A 14,365-nucleotide genomic window follows, 5' to 3' on the forward strand; every position below is an offset into this window, starting at 1 on the left:
GAGCCTGCTGGGCGTGCCTATCCCACCGCCCAACGCAGGGCACCTCAGACTTCCTAATTACTGTATTTCCCCAAACCTCTTTTAGTTAGTACAAAAACCTTCCTCAGGAATAGAGGATAGGAATCTCTTGTGGGGTCATTTTCCATGAAAAAAAAAAAAAAAAAGAAAGACAAAATCACACACACAATATAGCCCCTGATCCTCCCATAGTACCCACCCATTACTAACTTCATTTTGCAGCGTGGACAACAATAGAGAACTACAGCTCCCAGAAAGCACTGCGCTCGCCGCTGGCTCAGAGACCAATGGAGGCCGGGCACGTGATCGGCGGGTCGAATGAGCGCCAGGCTGGAGAGGCTTTGTCTGCGCCCGCGGGCGCCCGCCCATCTCCCGCCCCCGGCCGCGCGAACGCGCGCCCCGCCCTGCGCGCCTTCTCTCCTGCGCTCGCCTGCCTCTTCTGCCTCTTAGAACCTTCCTGCGGTCGTGCTCGCATCTTCCTGCGGCAGCCTCCAGGGCCACGTTCCATCCCGTCGGTCTGAGACCAGCCCGGGAGGAAGAAAAAAGCAAAAACCCAAACGTTAGTTACCTTGTCTTGCTCGGTCTCTACCTGGGAACCAGCAAACATTTATTACAGTAAACCGTAGCCATGAGGGAAATCGTGCACATCCAGGCCGGACAGTGTGGCAACCAGATCGGTGCTAAGGTAAGGATGTAAAGATTTTGGCTGGGGCATGTGCGTGTGGAAAGCCCAGTCCAGTCAGGAGCAGTGTTAACGGGCGTCTGCATCCTGCATCCGTCAGCTTCCTCCAAGTTCTGCACGTAGGAAAACCCACATTTGTAGCCAGCGTTCTGATCTCGAGAAACGGGGAGAGGGTTTTCTCGGCACATTTTCGGAAAGCTATTAAGGGAGCCTTTTGGGTTTAGGGGCCGTAGGCGCTGGGGGACTGCAGGGAGCTCGTTTAAGGAGGGCTCTGCTAACGGTTCGAGCCCTGGGAGAGGACTCACGCGGGAAGGACCGAGACAAAGCCGGGGCGAGGGTTTCCCCTTGCGGCGCCCCCACCCGCCCGGACGGCCGAGTGGAGCAGGCCCGGAGGCGGAAGGGGCGAGCGAGGTTTGGCGGGCCGCTGCAGAGGCGCTCCCTCCCAACAAAGGCTGGGCCCGCCGGCTCGGGCGGGTGACGGCTCAGGGAAGGGGCCCTCGAGGTCGTGGGGTGCGAGCTGGCGGGGAGTGCCAGGTTTAGCAGTCCAGAGGCGCCGTCGGGGGCGACCCGGGGGAAGCTGGGAGGGAGGAGAGCTCGGCGGCCCCAGTTTCTCTTTTTTACCTCCCCTGCGCGCAGTTACGCTGTAGCGGGGGAGGGGCGCGGAGGAAGTGTGGCCGCTACCTCGCCGCCGGAGGGTGGGACCCTCGGGGGCGGGGCCGGCGCCCCGCAGGCCCGGCCGCATTGTCCCTGCGCGCCAGGGGCCCGGCCCCGCCCTCGCGCTGGCCCCGCCCCCGCTGCGCCCGCCTTTGTGGCTCCCGGAGGAGCGGCCCGCCGCCGCAGTCACGTGGGAGCGGGGGTGGGCGGCTGCAGTGGCCGCACCTTGCTCCCCCGGCCCGCTTTTGTGCCGGCCGGGAGGGCGGGGCCCGGCCTGGGCGCCCGCGGCCATGCGTCGCGCCAGGGCGGCCCTGGCCCTCCGGGGAGGCCCAGCGGGCAGATAGCGGAATCGCAGCGTCTCGGCCTCGGTTGGGCATGTCTAGGATGGAAGTGCGGCCCGGAGCCTTCCCCGAGGGCCTGGGCGGGTGAGGGCTCACTGCTGTTCCCTTGCAGTTCTGGGAGGTCATCAGCGATGAGCATGGCATCGACCCCACCGGAACCTACCACGGGGACAGCGACCTGCAGCTGGACCGGATCTCCGTGTACTACAATGAAGCCACAGGTGAGGGTGAAGTCCCGGTTCTGCTCTGGTCTTAAGAACACTGCCCCTCTGTGGAGACGGTGCGGCTCTGGCCGCCACGGGACGCAAATGCTGCGCTTACAGGCGGCATCACCACGCCCTGTGTCCCCTTTTAAATACCTGTTCCCCTTTGCGTGGACCTTCCCCTTCAGACGCCCACCATAAGGGGCCGGGCGCTGTCTCTGCTGCCACCTGGTGGCGGGGCCCGGAACGACAGGCTGAGTGCTGTGCGCTGGTGGCCCGCGAGTTTGAGCTAGTTCACTGCTCTCAAACGTCTCCTTCAACTCCCTGTAGGTGGCAAGTATGTCCCTCGAGCTATCTTGGTGGATCTAGAACCCGGGACCATGGACTCCGTTCGGTCAGGTCCTTTCGGCCAGATCTTCAGACCGGACAACTTTGTCTTTGGTGAGTTGCATGAACCGAGTTCCCACGCGCCCAGAGGTTGAAAGGCTGGGAAGACCGCGTCTCCTGCCTTCGTGACCAGGCTCCTGAGAAAGCTTTGTTTCTCCCTCTCGCATTCCAGGCCAGTCTGGGGCAGGCAACAACTGGGCCAAGGGCCACTACACCGAGGGCGCCGAGCTGGTGGACTCGGTGCTGGACGTGGTGCGGAAGGAGGCGGAGAGCTGCGACTGCCTGCAGGGCTTCCAGCTGACGCACTCGCTGGGCGGCGGCACGGGCTCAGGCATGGGCACGCTGCTCATCAGCAAGATCCGGGAGGAGTACCCCGACCGCATCATGAACACGTTCAGCGTGGTGCCGTCGCCCAAGGTCTCGGACACGGTGGTGGAGCCCTACAACGCCACCCTCTCCGTGCACCAGCTGGTGGAGAACACGGACGAGACCTACTGCATCGACAACGAGGCCCTGTACGACATCTGCTTCCGCACGCTCAAGCTGACCACGCCCACCTACGGGGACCTCAACCACCTGGTGTCCGCCACCATGAGCGGCGTCACCACCTGCCTGCGCTTCCCGGGCCAGCTCAACGCCGACCTGCGCAAGCTGGCCGTCAACATGGTGCCCTTCCCCCGCCTGCACTTCTTCATGCCCGGCTTCGCGCCCCTCACCAGCCGCGGCAGCCAGCAGTACCGGGCCCTCACCGTGCCTGAACTCACCCAGCAGGTCTTCGACGCCAAGAACATGATGGCCGCCTGCGACCCGCGCCACGGCCGCTACCTCACCGTGGCCGCCGTCTTCCGGGGACGGATGTCCATGAAGGAGGTGGACGAGCAGATGCTCAATGTGCAGAACAAGAACAGCAGCTACTTCGTGGAGTGGATCCCCAACAACGTCAAGACAGCCGTCTGTGACATCCCGCCGCGCGGCCTCAAGATGGCGGTCACCTTCATCGGCAACAGCACGGCCATCCAGGAGCTGTTCAAGCGCATCTCCGAGCAGTTCACCGCCATGTTCCGGCGCAAGGCTTTCCTCCACTGGTACACGGGCGAGGGCATGGACGAGATGGAGTTCACCGAAGCCGAGAGCAACATGAACGACCTGGTCTCCGAGTATCAGCAGTACCAGGATGCCACCGCGGAGGAGGAGGAAGATTTCGGGGAGGAAGCAGAAGAAGAGGCCTAAGGCAGATAGCCCCATGTCACCTCAGGCTGCTCCGTTCCCTCCGCCTCCTCCCCCTGCCCGTTTTCCTCCTTCAGTTTCTCTCTTCCGCCTCTGTCCTGTTTTGTTTTTGTTTTTTTCATTGGGGGTTTAATAGTGCCTGGCTCATAGTAGGCGCTCAATAAATATTTGTTTGTGGAATGTCTCCTTTCTCTTTCCACTCTGACAAACCTAGATTTCTGCCATTCTGGGCTTTGCCCCGTATTTCCTCCTGGTACCCGTTTTTCATAACTGTCCAGTTGGGCACTCTTTCAACATAGTCTCTTAAGAACCTGAGTTCTGTTCCAGCACGAAGCTGACACCATAAAAAGCTAGGTAGGGGATAGGGAAAGGAGGGGGGAGGGTTAATAGAGGTCACTGGGGAGAGAGGGGTGGGGTTTTCCAGTCAAGGCCATTTAGACAAGAGAGTCACTGAGCTTTTTTTTTTTTTTTTTTTTTTTTTGCTTCATCTCTCAGCCTCAGGAGAGGACTTAACAGTATTATCTCCATTTATAGCCTTCCAGCTGTCCTGAGCCAAAGCTGCCTTTGGGGCTGTCTTCCTCCCATTGTTGCTTCTCCAGGAAATCTCACCAAGTGGGTGGTGGTGGGCAGAGCCTTGGTCTCTGAATGTCCAGAAACTGCCCTGTCCACTTAATCTCCAACTGGGAAGGTGCTGCCCCCTGGTGTTCGGGAGACTCCCCAGAGGGGAGGTGACATCTTTGCCTCTGCCGTCTTCCTCCTGCCCTTGGTTTGGTCATGCCTTTCTTTCTACCTTTCTATTTTGTGTTGAACTTGCTGCGTTTTTCATATTGAAAAGATGACATTGCCCCAAGAGCCAAAAAAATAAATGGGAATTCTAAAAAAGGCGTGAGGCTGTGCTCTTTCAGGGTAGGGAGAGCTGCTGGTGTTCCGAAGCTCACGAGATGTCACAAACTTAATCCTCCTGTACTCTGGCAAGCAAGCTGCTCCATCCTCCCAGTGCCGGGCAAATCTGCTCTGTATGGCTGGGGTTTGAGCACTGTCCTCTGCCCCCAGGTCTTTGCAGTTGTTTGCTCAGCCTAACTGGGTTTGTCCTGCGCCTGCCTCTCCAGGATCTGAGACCTCACTCTGGCGTGTCTAGCAGTTTTCTTTTTTAGTGCTGGGAAACCAAGTGACCCCGAGCTCTCCAGGGGGAAAAAATCAGTAAAAAGGTCTAATCGGACCTCTATTTAATGCGTGTTCAGTGGAGCGTTTTGGTTTTAATGCTACATAATGCCCATCCTGAAAACAGCCCCTCACCCCATTTTCAAACTTCTAGCCCATCCCAGACCCGTCTAGAACAGTGTCTTACTGTAGTCAAAGGTTGTTCAAAGTATCAGCGGTCTTTTGAGACCAGATCGTGAGCTGCTCTTCAGCAGGAACTGAAGCTGCCGTCAGTGGCTGGCATCAGGTATTAGGGTATTTGAAGGTCACATGAACCTTTCCCGTAAGGGAGTTTTGCAGCCAGGCTGGCTTCTAGCCAGTTACCGTAAGCCTAGGGAGGGCGTATTCAGCGCCAACCTGGCCGCAGGATTTCATGCCTTCGCATTCCCTACTGTGCTTTTCAGACCACAGCCAAATTCTGGGGGCAAAATTGGGTCTCAGGTTCTTGCCGGGTAGTCCAGGCTGGCCTGCAACTTCTAATTCTGCTTCCAGGATGCTGCAAAATGGTTTTTTAACTACCTGATCTATTTTGCAAGATCTGGAGGGCCCTCTTGGTCTTGGTGAGGAAAAGGTCTAGATGACAGGCTCACAAGCAGTCTAGTTTATTCAGGAAGTTAAATAGTTGGGATGGGCTGAAGGAGGATCACCAGAGGTGCAGGACACTGGCAGCGGGCTGAGAAGGGACGCAAACCCCTCCAAGGCAAGGCACAGACTATTTGGCAAGGAGATACGGTAAGCCCCCCTCTCAGGGCCCATGCTCGGGGTGGGCTGCATGCATGCTAGCCCCATGTCCAGGTTCCGGGGAGCTCAGGCTGTCCTCAGAGGCTTGTTGTGATTCACCTACAGAAGAAAAAGAAGTGATGAGGGGAACCAGACATCTGCCTGCTCTATTGGAAGGGTGGGTCAGGAAGACACTGAGAGGCCAACGGTCTTCCGGGCTGGGCGAGATGGCAGAGGCAGGCAGCTCTCTGCAGAGTTTGAGGCCAGCCTGGTCTACACAAAGAAACCCTGTCTCAAAACAACCCCCAAAAGTCAGGGTCTCGCTATGCTGCTCGGCTGGCCTCAGCTGCAGAGATCAGCCTGCGACCACCTGAGTGCTGAGATTGAAGGCTTTCACCACTGCACCTGTAAACACTCCCAGTGCCCAGCAGGAATGGCAGTCGGCAGGGAGGATCTTTCTGCGTAGCCCTGGCTGTCCTGGAACCTGCTGTTTACCAGGCTGGCCTCAAACTCAAGGAGAACTGCCTGCCTCTGCCTCCCGAGCTCCGGGACCGAAGGTGAGCGCAGCCGCAACCGGCTCAGGAGCCAGTTTTAAGGCAAGAAGAAAACAGGCATGGGCTGGCAACCCGCCGAAGGTGTCAGCTCAGCGACAAGGGGGCTGCGCTTTATGCCATCCTGGCCTTTGCCATAACCCACAGGTGAGGAAACTCCAGGAAGGCAGCAAGCCACGGTAGGAACTAACTACCAGCAGATGGCAGCTAATTCTTGGCCACCCTGGCGGCGGCTTAGCCATGGTGGCTACGTCATTTAACACGTAGGAGGTGGCTCTTGCGTGTGCACGCGAGTGTGAAAGGCGAAGGGTAGCTCCAGCTGCCGTTACTGTGCTCACTGGCCCGGAAGTGGCCAAGGGGCCCGACGTGGGTTCCTCAGCAAGGTGGCTGGGGCACCAGGAAGGTCACGTGACTTCCTGGGCTTCTGGACGCTTACCAAGCACCCGGCCTTCCACATCACGTGAGTTAGGGACCCCCCCCCACACACACACAGCCACGCTCACCTGGGAGATGCTGACGCCTGTGAGCCGCTCCACGCTCTCCGGCAGGCGGCCTAGGATGTCCAGTACCTCCCCGGTCACTTTGGCTGCCCCCATGGTTCCGCCTCCGCTGGACACCAGCGTGATCTTGTTGGCCGAGGTCAGCGGGCGGCTGATCTCCTCCGCCACCTGCTCGGTGAAGATCGCGCTGACCACCCATTAAACTCACCCCACACCTGCCCGGCGTCCCTCACTCGGCAGCCGGCCCCCTAATTTACGATCCCGGCGCGCCCTCTCCCAGGGCCCCAGCAGCCCCCAGACCTGGGGCAGTTTCTCCAGCAGCATGTCCAGCTGGGCGGCCTCCTGGTACATCTGGAAGGCTTCCGCCTTCTTAGCCATCTGCTCGGCCTCAGCACGAGCTCGGGCCCCGATGGCAAAGGCCTCCGCTTCGCCGCGCATCTGTGGAGGGAGGCAGGGCGTTAGAACCGACGGCACCCGTTAAGGATGCAGGATTCGGCGGGCACCGGGGCGCACGACTGCAGTCCCCGCGCTTGCTCGGGGAGGAAGGGGCCGACGGATCTCTGTGAGTTCGAGGCCAGCCTGTCTTACGTGGTGAGTTCCAGGTCAGCCAGGGTGACGCAGTGCGAAAAAGTGCAAAAAAAGAAGCCCTTCCTGTGCCGATTGGGAGCCGCGCACGCCCCGACTCACCCGCACAGACTCGGCTTCGGCCTCTGCCTGCATGATCAGCTGGGCCCTGGGGACGAAAGGGAAGCGGGTTCGCGGCCCGGGCGCCCTTCCGGGCGTCCCGCGGGCAGGAGGGGGCGCGGGGAGGGGGCGCTACTTCTCTGCCTCCGCCAGGCGCTCCAGCCGGTAGCGCTCGGCCTCGGCGGGCCTGCGCACGCGGGCCTCCAGCTCGTGCTCCCGCCGGGCGATCTCCTGCTCCTGCAGCGCCACCTGCTGGGCGCGCTCCACCACCTGCACCTGCACCCGCTGCTCCTCGATCTGCTGCTTGGTCTTGGCCACCTGGGGAGCAGGGCGGCCCAGGTCAGGGAGCGGAGCCAGACGCCCCCTCGGGGCACGGGAGCCCCGCGAGCGCGCTTCCCGCTCAGCCGGGCCTGGGGGCGGCCACCTCACGAGCTCTCGGAGCAGCCTTGTGGTCGGCTCCCCTAATGTAAGATCCCCTAGAGCTGGTGGGGATCCTCGGGTGGGGCACAGCGCCCCTCCCACAGGGCTCTCCACTTGGGGAACGCTCTCTAGTGCGCGGGCCCTCAGGGCTGAGTCCCGGATGATCTCTGCAATCCTGTTCATGTCTCCATTTCCTTTTCCTGCCACCAGACTCCAGCCCCGGCAGCTCAACGGACGGAACCTGCCTTTCCCACCCTGCCAGCGCACATCTTTGGCTTTTAAATTTTTACCTTGTGCATACAAAATAAATTGGAAAAAAAAAAAAAGTGGACACGGAGAAAGCAGCGCCCTCCCACCTCTGGCCTCCAAATGCGCGGCTCCCTCCCTAGGAGCAGCTGCTACAACCAGCTTCCAGAGGTGTCTTCGAGTGCTCAAATTTCTTTTGTCCTTATTTTTCAAGACAGGGTCTCTCTGTGTAGCCCTGACTGTCCCGGAACTCGATCTGTAGGTCAGGTTGGCCTCAAACGCAGGGGCCAACTGCCTCTGTAGTGCTGAGATTGAAGGCATGTGTCCCCCACCTATCTCTAAATACGTATGTATTTTACGGACCTGAATGTCCTGTCTGCCTCTACATCTGCATTCTAGAAGAGGACACTGGATCTCATGGGACTGCAGGTATGTGAGCCACCACGTGGGTTCTGGGAATCGAACTCATGACCTCTGGAAGAGCAGCAGCACCCTTAACCACCGAGCGATCTCTCCAGCCCTTTTTTTTAAGGTAGGGGTGTGGTCACTCTGCAATCCAGGCTATCTTAAAGGTCCAAGCTGGTTGGTGTGACCTTGGCCTAGCAAGTTGGCCTGGGGCGTAAAGGCGTCTGCCTCTATGCCTGAGGACCTGGGTGTGATCCTGGGGGAGCCATGTGAGTGTGATTAAAGATAATGGGGGCTGGAGAGACAGCTCAGCAGCTGAGGGCTCCGGAGGGCTCCGGCTGCTCTTGCAGGACCTGTGCTCGCCACCAGCCCTGCTACCATCTTGCAGCCGCAGCTGCAGGGGTCTGACGCCCTCTTCTGGCTCCTCAGTCACCAAGCAAGAACACACGCACCAGCTGCACACACAGACACGCAGGCACAAGACTCGTCACATGAAATAAACATGTAAAATACAGATTTTTTTCAGGACAGGGTTTCTCTTTGTAGCCCTGGCTGTCCCGGACTTGTTCTGCAGACCAGGCTGGCCTGAGCTCACAGAGATCTGCCTAGGATTAAAGGTATGCATTGCCACGGTGACCGCCCTCGACCCCAGCGCTGGGGGCAGAGGCAGGAGGGTCTCTGAGCTCAAGGCGCAACCTGGTCCACCTCTTTACCAGCCGATGAGTGCATCGTTTTGTTGACCTGTTTTTGCTGAGGTACCCTCTAAGCTAGGCGTGGTAGTGCGCGTGTGCAATCCCAGCAGGAAAGAGGCTGAAACAGGAGGACTGCTGCATGTTTGAGGCCAGCCTGGGCTACAGTGCGAGACCCTGTCTCAGGGCTGGGGTTACAGGCGTGCTCCACTGTGCCCCGTTTCTCCATTCATTTTACTGAATGTGTGTGTGTGTGTGTTACACCCTCAGTCCTGACAATCATTTTAAACAGCGAAATCACTAACAAAACTCCACAAAAGTGAAGAAATGATGGTGGCAATGTGGTAAACTCTGCAGCCTGGGCGCCGGAACCCGGCGGCATTTCCTTAGCTGCGCTCATCTGGAGCCTGCAGCGGGCAACTGGAATTTCTCGGCATTCTACGCCCGTGCTTCACACGCAGCACAAAGGCTGCAAGCCCTGCCCTGGGGTTCCCGTACACCCCGGTGAGCAGGCGGACTCAGATGTGCAAGCCACGAATGGCAGGGGCCGCGCACCCTTCTCGTGATGGAAGCGGCTGCCATAGATCACGTTCCACCGCCCAAGGCCCATGTCCGTTTCCTTCCTCACCCTCTCTTTTGATCACCAAGGTTTCAGGGTACCCTATGCAAGTGAGAAGAGGCTTCTCTTCTGAGCAGGTGCAGAGCCACACCCGGAACTCAGCAGGGAAGCCTTCCACTCCGGTTCCCGCCTGCAAGCTGGTGCCCTGACCCAGATAGGCCTACCTCTACATTGGCCACATTCGTGGCCTCTCTCTCTCTCTCTCTTTCTCTCTCTCTCTCTCTCTCTCTCTCTCTCTCTCTGTCTTCAGCTGAACGCTCCAATCTGCAGGTGCCCTGACCCAGACAGGCCTACCTCGTCATCGGCCACTTTCATGGCCTTTCTCTCTCTCTCTCTCTCTCTGTCTTCAGCTGAACGCTCAGTCTGCAGGTGCCCTGACCCGACAGGCCTACCTCGTCATTGGCCACATTCGTGGCCTTGCTCTCTCCCGGTCTTCAGCTGAGCGCTCCAGTCTGCATCCGTGTGCAGACACACAGGCGTGTACAGGGGTGGGTGCGTGCTTTTGTGGGGGTAGAGAGTGGCTTAGTGGTGTCCCCTCGGGCAATGACTAGGCCAGCCCGGCTGGCCAGGATCCCCCAAGAGGCACCGGCTCTGCCTCCCCAGTTTGGGGGCTACAAGAGCGTGTGCCACTGAGCGCTTTATCAGCTGAGCTATCTCTCCGGTCCCTGCCCGAGACGTGTATGTCTTTTATTGTCTGGAGGAGACGGGTCAAAAGCGGGACTCGGGAAAGGGCGGCCGGGCGGCCCGGGTGAGGGAGAGGAAGGGCGGCCGGCCCGGCATGGCTGTTCTCACCTGCAGCTGGTAGGCCAGGTCCGCCTGCGCACGGCGCGTGTTCACCTCGATGTCGTAGGTCGCCTTCTTCAGCTCATAGTCCCTCTGTGCCTTGGCCATCTCTATCTCGCTCAGGCACTGTGCGGACACCTTCTCCTGCTTGGCCTTAGCCTCCTGCTCAGGTCAGCAAGGAAGGCCAGAGGGTAAGGGCCCGCCCTGTGCCAGGCTCCTCTCTCGTCGCCCCTGCTGACCCAGCTCAGCCCACCACACTCAGCCGGACACCCCTGTGCCCTCAGCCGCTGGGCGTCTAGCAAGCCAGCAGCCCCGTCGCCCTCACCCGAATCCCGGCGTCTCGCTTGGCCTCTGCTTCCCCGATGCGAGCATCCTTCTGGACTTGCGCCGTGCGAGCCTTCCCCAAAGAGTGCAAGTAGTCCTGCGGGAGAGAGAGGCCAGGCTCAGGAGGGCCCCACCCGAGGGAGCAGGAAGCGGAAGGACCAACCACCTTCGCTTTCTGTGCTGCATGGTGCAACCAGGGCCCCGGCACACTAGGCTAGGTCAGTGCTCTGCCGCTAACCTTGTTCTTTGTTTGAGACAGACTCTCACTCTGTAGCCGGGGCTGGCCCGGAACTCACTATGTAGCCTGCATGACCTATGGATAGGATCCCTCCTGCTTTAGGCAGGCCCTGCCCCCACCAGGCCCCAGTGATGGGACCCAGCCACCGAGCCTGCCTCAGCTACCTGTTTTTACCTGGTCATCGTGGATGTCCTTCAAAGTGTAGCTGACCACACTGATGCCCATGTTGACCAGGTCTGAGGAGGCCACTTTGAAAACCTGCTCTGAGAACTTTTGTCTGTCCTTGTAGATCTCCTGGACAGACAGAACAGCAGCGAGAGAAGCGGGAGTCGTCCCCTGTCCCGGTGAGCTGGGCCCCGGGTGCCACATCCTGCCGTCCCACCCACATCTCCCCTCCCAGGCCCACCTCCACTGTCATGTGGGCCATGATAGCCCTCTGGTGGCCCTCCAGAGTCTCCAGGGCAATGTGGGCAATCTCCGCCTCCGTCTTCCCCAGGAACATCTGGCAGGCGGCTGCCAGCATCTCCTTGTTCTGGCCCTGGATCTTCACCTGCAGCCACAGGGGAGACAGGGCGGGTGTGATGGGGGAGGCCGGCAGAGAGACAGAGCTGAGAAGGCCACGGCCAGAGCGCCAGGGGCCAGGGAAAAAGGGTGGGAGCGGGCTTTGGGAGGAGGCTCTGGGCCCCACCTGGGCAATGCCCGTCACTGAGATGGGGACGCCGTGGCGGGTATAAACCTTCTCACTCTTGACATTGAGCGTCAGTGTGTTGAGAGAGATCCTAGGGCGAGAAGGAGCAGACAGTAAGGGAAGGGGCAGAGGGGACAAGGCCCCCCAACACCCCCCCGGGGGGGCCTGCTGCTGCCTACCTCTGAATTTGTTGGATGCAGGGCAGGACAAAAACGCGGCCTCCGGCCACCATGACTGGGGGGCTCCTGCAGAACCCTGGAAGGGGCGGACATAATGTGCCAGACCAGAGACTATGGGGTACAGGGTGGAGCGCTCACGGGGACCTGGGAGCTGAGGGCGAGCCTTCCAGGCCTTGGAAACTAAGGCCGGGAATCACAGGTGTCTTGTGGCCATCGTGGGCAGAAGGTTGGGGCTGGGAGGCTGCTGCGGGGAGAGGGGCGGAGGTTTAAAGAAGCAGGGGAGGGGCGTGGGGGGGGTTGGAGGGTGGGTGTTCGCGCCTGGGACGAGACTCACCGGAGACCACCATGGCCTCATTCGGGCCACAAGTGAAAAACATGGTTGAGGCTGCAGCTGGAGGGGACGGAGAGGAAGCCTTGGCAGAGGGGAAGGGGCCCTGGGCCACCGCCTCCCCCTCCGGTCGGGAGCGCCTGCCCCTGCCACCGCCCAGTCCCTCGGGCGCCCCGCGACAGTCTAAGGTCCCTGGGGCCTCGTTCCTGTGCGCAGGCTGATCCTCAGGGTCTTCCTTTCCCGCCCCCCAGGCCCCCCATCGCACAAAGCTCTCCCGCGCCCAGGATCCGCTACAGTTCCGCCCCCTCGCGGCTCCGGGTCGCCCGAGGCTCCGAACCCCGCCCCACTCACCTTCCGGAGCCCGGAGGCAACCCCACTGGTGCCGGGAAGCGCGGGCACGCGTAGAGACCTGAGCGGGGCGCCCCAGCACCCCGTCCCCGAAGCTGCGCTCCGGCCCCCGGCCCGGCCGCGCCCTGTTGCTGCGGCAGCGCGACCCCGCCCCGCCCGACGCTCGGCCCGCCCCTTCCCGGCAGGCCCCGCTCGGGCCGCCGCCTCCCAGCCCGCCGCGCGCTGCCGCGCGCCGCCGCGCTCCGCCGAGCCCCGCCCTCCCCCGGGCCGGCTCCCCGCCGCCCGCCGTGAGTAAGCAGGTCGGCACGGCAGCGGCTAACTGGGGAAACCGCAGACCCGGCCAGGATGACAGCTTCCGGTGACCGGATGTAGGTCCGCAACTCCGGGAAAGAAGTTCGGGACCCACGGGGTGCGGGGACAGGCGACCTCCCGCGCCGCCATCCCTTTATTTTTATTTATTTTTGCCGCTTGGAAAAAAACGCCTCGAGAACTGCTGGTCGTAATGACAAGGCAATCAAGTTTATTCGTGTTCACAGAACATACTGGCGGCCCCCGAGAGCCGCCCTCCGGCAATCCATGGACCCAGGCTCCCGCGGCCGCCCCTGAGCGGAACCGGGCCCTCGGGCCGGATTCCCAGGGGCCCGCCGAAGCCTTGCCACAGGCTACAGAGTCGAGGAGCTGGCAGACAGCGTCCCCCCAAGCCGGCGCCCCACCACCAAGAGCGGTCCGCACGCTGGGGGTCCTAGCGCCGGTCCAGGCCCGCCCCCACCGCTGTCTCCCGACCCCAGAAATCCTAATAAATAATCCCAAGGACGGCAAGGGGCATAGCACGCACCCCCGCATAAGTTAAAATAAATATTACACACGGCCCTCCTTCGCCTGGGAGGACACACATAAATACATAAATAAGGGTCAGGGCCCGGGAAGCCTGTCCTCCCGCCGGGCCGGGCCACCCGCCGGCCCCAGAGTCTGGGTAGTGTGGAGTCTGCGCTGCCTTGAAGTCCCAGTGTGGGATACTCGCGCACCCGTACGCCTGGTGCCTCTCGGTTCTGGTTTCGGGCTGCGACCCGTGGCCCTCAGAAGGCCGCTGGGTGTTGCTGAAGGAAGGCTTTAAGGTCCAGAGCGTAGTCCGAGGAGGACTCCGAGGTCAGGTTCAGGGGCGCGAGGGCCGGGGGCGCGGAGGTGGGCTCGGGGGAGGCGGCGCCCGGGGCGTCCTCCGGGGCCAGGGGCTGCGACACGCCCTCTTCGGCCATCAGGATCTGGCAGAAGACCACGGCGAGCAGGAGGAAGAGGGCCCTCTTGGCGACGCTGGGCTCCTCGCTCGGCCGCTGGCGCCGGACCTGCGGAGACAGGGAGAAAGAAGTCAGGTCGGGGTCCGGGTCCGCGCGCCGCGCTGCCCCGCGGCGACCGGCTTCCGCGACCCCCGCCGCCCCCGCCGCCCCTCGGCGACACTCACCACTCGAGGATAGAGCACCCTGCGGCTGCGCTTTCGGTGGGCGCGGGAAGGGCCGAGGCGCGCGGGGGACGCTCCCGCCGGCTCCGGCAGGGGCTCGAAGGTGAAGATCTCGGGGCCGGAGGCCCGCCGGAGGCCGGAGCCGGTGGAGGGAGCGGGGGCCCCGGGGCCGGTCATGGCGTGGAGATGGCTGCGCGCGTGGCACATCCTGCGCGCTCCGGCGGAGTGTGGCGGCCCCGCGCGCCGGCGCCGGTTATAGCGGCGGGAGGGGGCGGGCCGGGGCGGGCCCGGGGGCCCGAGCGCTGGAAATTCCGAGGAGGAAGCCGCGCGGAGGCGGAGCCCGGCGGCCGCCGTCCAGGTGCCCCGGCGCACGTTCCTGCCCGAGAGCGGTGCGCGCGGGTGGGGACGAGCACATGTCCCCACATGTGGCCGCTGGAGAGGGGCCGGCCCGGCCACCGTCCTCCGAGAGGCCCAGGAA

At 61.8% G+C, this 14,365-nt stretch overlaps 3 protein-coding genes across 5 annotated transcripts; 1 reads left to right on the forward strand and 2 right to left on the reverse strand.

Annotated features, from left to right (window-relative positions):
* The first annotated feature begins 391 nt into the window (after window positions 1-391).
* On the forward strand, window positions 392-3,692 carry Tubb (tubulin beta class I). The gene is made up of 4 exons (XM_060368988.1): window positions 392-703; window positions 1,808-1,916; window positions 2,229-2,339; window positions 2,458-3,692. The coding sequence occupies exons 1-4, from the start codon at window positions 647-649 to the stop codon at window positions 3,513-3,515; spliced, it is 1,335 nt and encodes a 444-aa protein (XP_060224971.1). The 5' UTR covers window positions 392-646; the 3' UTR covers window positions 3,516-3,692.
* Window positions 3,693-5,298: 1,606 nt separating this feature from the next.
* Flot1 (flotillin 1) lies at window positions 5,299-12,614 on the reverse strand. 3 transcript variants are annotated; one of them, XM_021651347.2, is made up of 13 exons: window positions 12,438-12,614; window positions 12,093-12,149; window positions 11,759-11,834; window positions 11,580-11,670; window positions 11,298-11,441; window positions 11,066-11,185; window positions 10,655-10,750; window positions 10,339-10,491; window positions 7,304-7,485; window positions 7,171-7,216; window positions 6,784-6,921; window positions 6,487-6,651; window positions 5,299-5,552 (listed from the first exon to the last, which is right to left on the reverse strand). In XM_021651347.2, the coding sequence occupies exons 2-13, from the start codon at window positions 12,133-12,135 to the stop codon at window positions 5,520-5,522; spliced, it is 1,287 nt and encodes a 428-aa protein (XP_021507022.1). In that variant the 5' UTR covers window positions 12,136-12,149; window positions 12,438-12,614; the 3' UTR covers window positions 5,299-5,519. The 3 variants fall into 3 exon arrangements, with proteins under 3 accessions (XP_021507022.1, XP_060224972.1, XP_060224973.1); XM_060368989.1 differs by lacking the exon at window positions 12,093-12,149; XM_060368990.1 differs by lacking the exon at window positions 12,438-12,614 and having other exon boundaries at window positions 11,755-11,834; window positions 12,093-12,113.
* A 320-nt stretch (window positions 12,615-12,934) lies between these two features.
* Ier3 (immediate early response 3) lies at window positions 12,935-14,136 on the reverse strand. The gene is made up of 2 exons (XM_021651350.2): window positions 13,891-14,136; window positions 12,935-13,774 (listed from the first exon to the last, which is right to left on the reverse strand). Exons 1-2 carry the CDS (start codon window positions 14,092-14,094, stop codon window positions 13,511-13,513), a joined length of 468 nt encoding a protein of 155 aa, XP_021507025.1. The 5' UTR covers window positions 14,095-14,136; the 3' UTR covers window positions 12,935-13,510.
* Between the last annotated feature and the right edge of the window lie 229 nt (window positions 14,137-14,365).

This window comes from Meriones unguiculatus, chromosome 16 (genome assembly GCF_030254825.1).
Source record: "Meriones unguiculatus strain TT.TT164.6M chromosome 16, Bangor_MerUng_6.1, whole genome shotgun sequence".
Lineage (NCBI taxonomy): Eukaryota > Metazoa > Chordata > Mammalia > Rodentia > Muridae > Meriones > Meriones unguiculatus.

Bases quoted from the DNA above. Each gene is read 5' to 3' on its own strand.
- Tubb (XM_060368988.1), top strand. From the start codon at position 647: ATGAGGGAAATCGTGCACATCCAGGCCGGACAGTGTGGCAACCAGATC. The intron at 704-1,807 runs GTAAGGATGTAA...GTTCCCTTGCAG, and splicing joins GCAACCAGATCGGTGCTAAG to TTCTGGGAGGTCATCAGCGA. The intron at 1,917-2,228 runs GTGAGGGTGAAG...AACTCCCTGTAG, and splicing joins GTACTACAATGAAGCCACAG to GTGGCAAGTATGTCCCTCGA.
- Flot1 (XM_021651347.2), bottom strand. From the start codon at position 12,135: ATGTTTTTCACTTGTGGCCCGAATGAGGCCATGGTGGTCTCCG. The intron at 10,751-11,065 runs GTAAAAACAGGT...TCTCTCCCGCAG, and splicing joins AGGACATCCACGATGACCAG to GACTACTTGCACTCTTTGGG. The intron at 10,492-10,654 runs GTGAGGGCGACG...TGACCTGAGCAG, and splicing joins AGCGAGACGCCGGGATTCGG to GAGGCTAAGGCCAAGCAGGA.
- Ier3 (XM_021651350.2), bottom strand. From the start codon at position 14,094: ATGTGCCACGCGCGCAGCCATCTCCACGCCATGACCGGCCCCGGGGCC. The intron at 13,775-13,890 runs GTGAGTGTCGCC...CTGTCTCCGCAG, and splicing joins GGGTGCTCTATCCTCGAGTG to GTCCGGCGCCAGCGGCCGAG.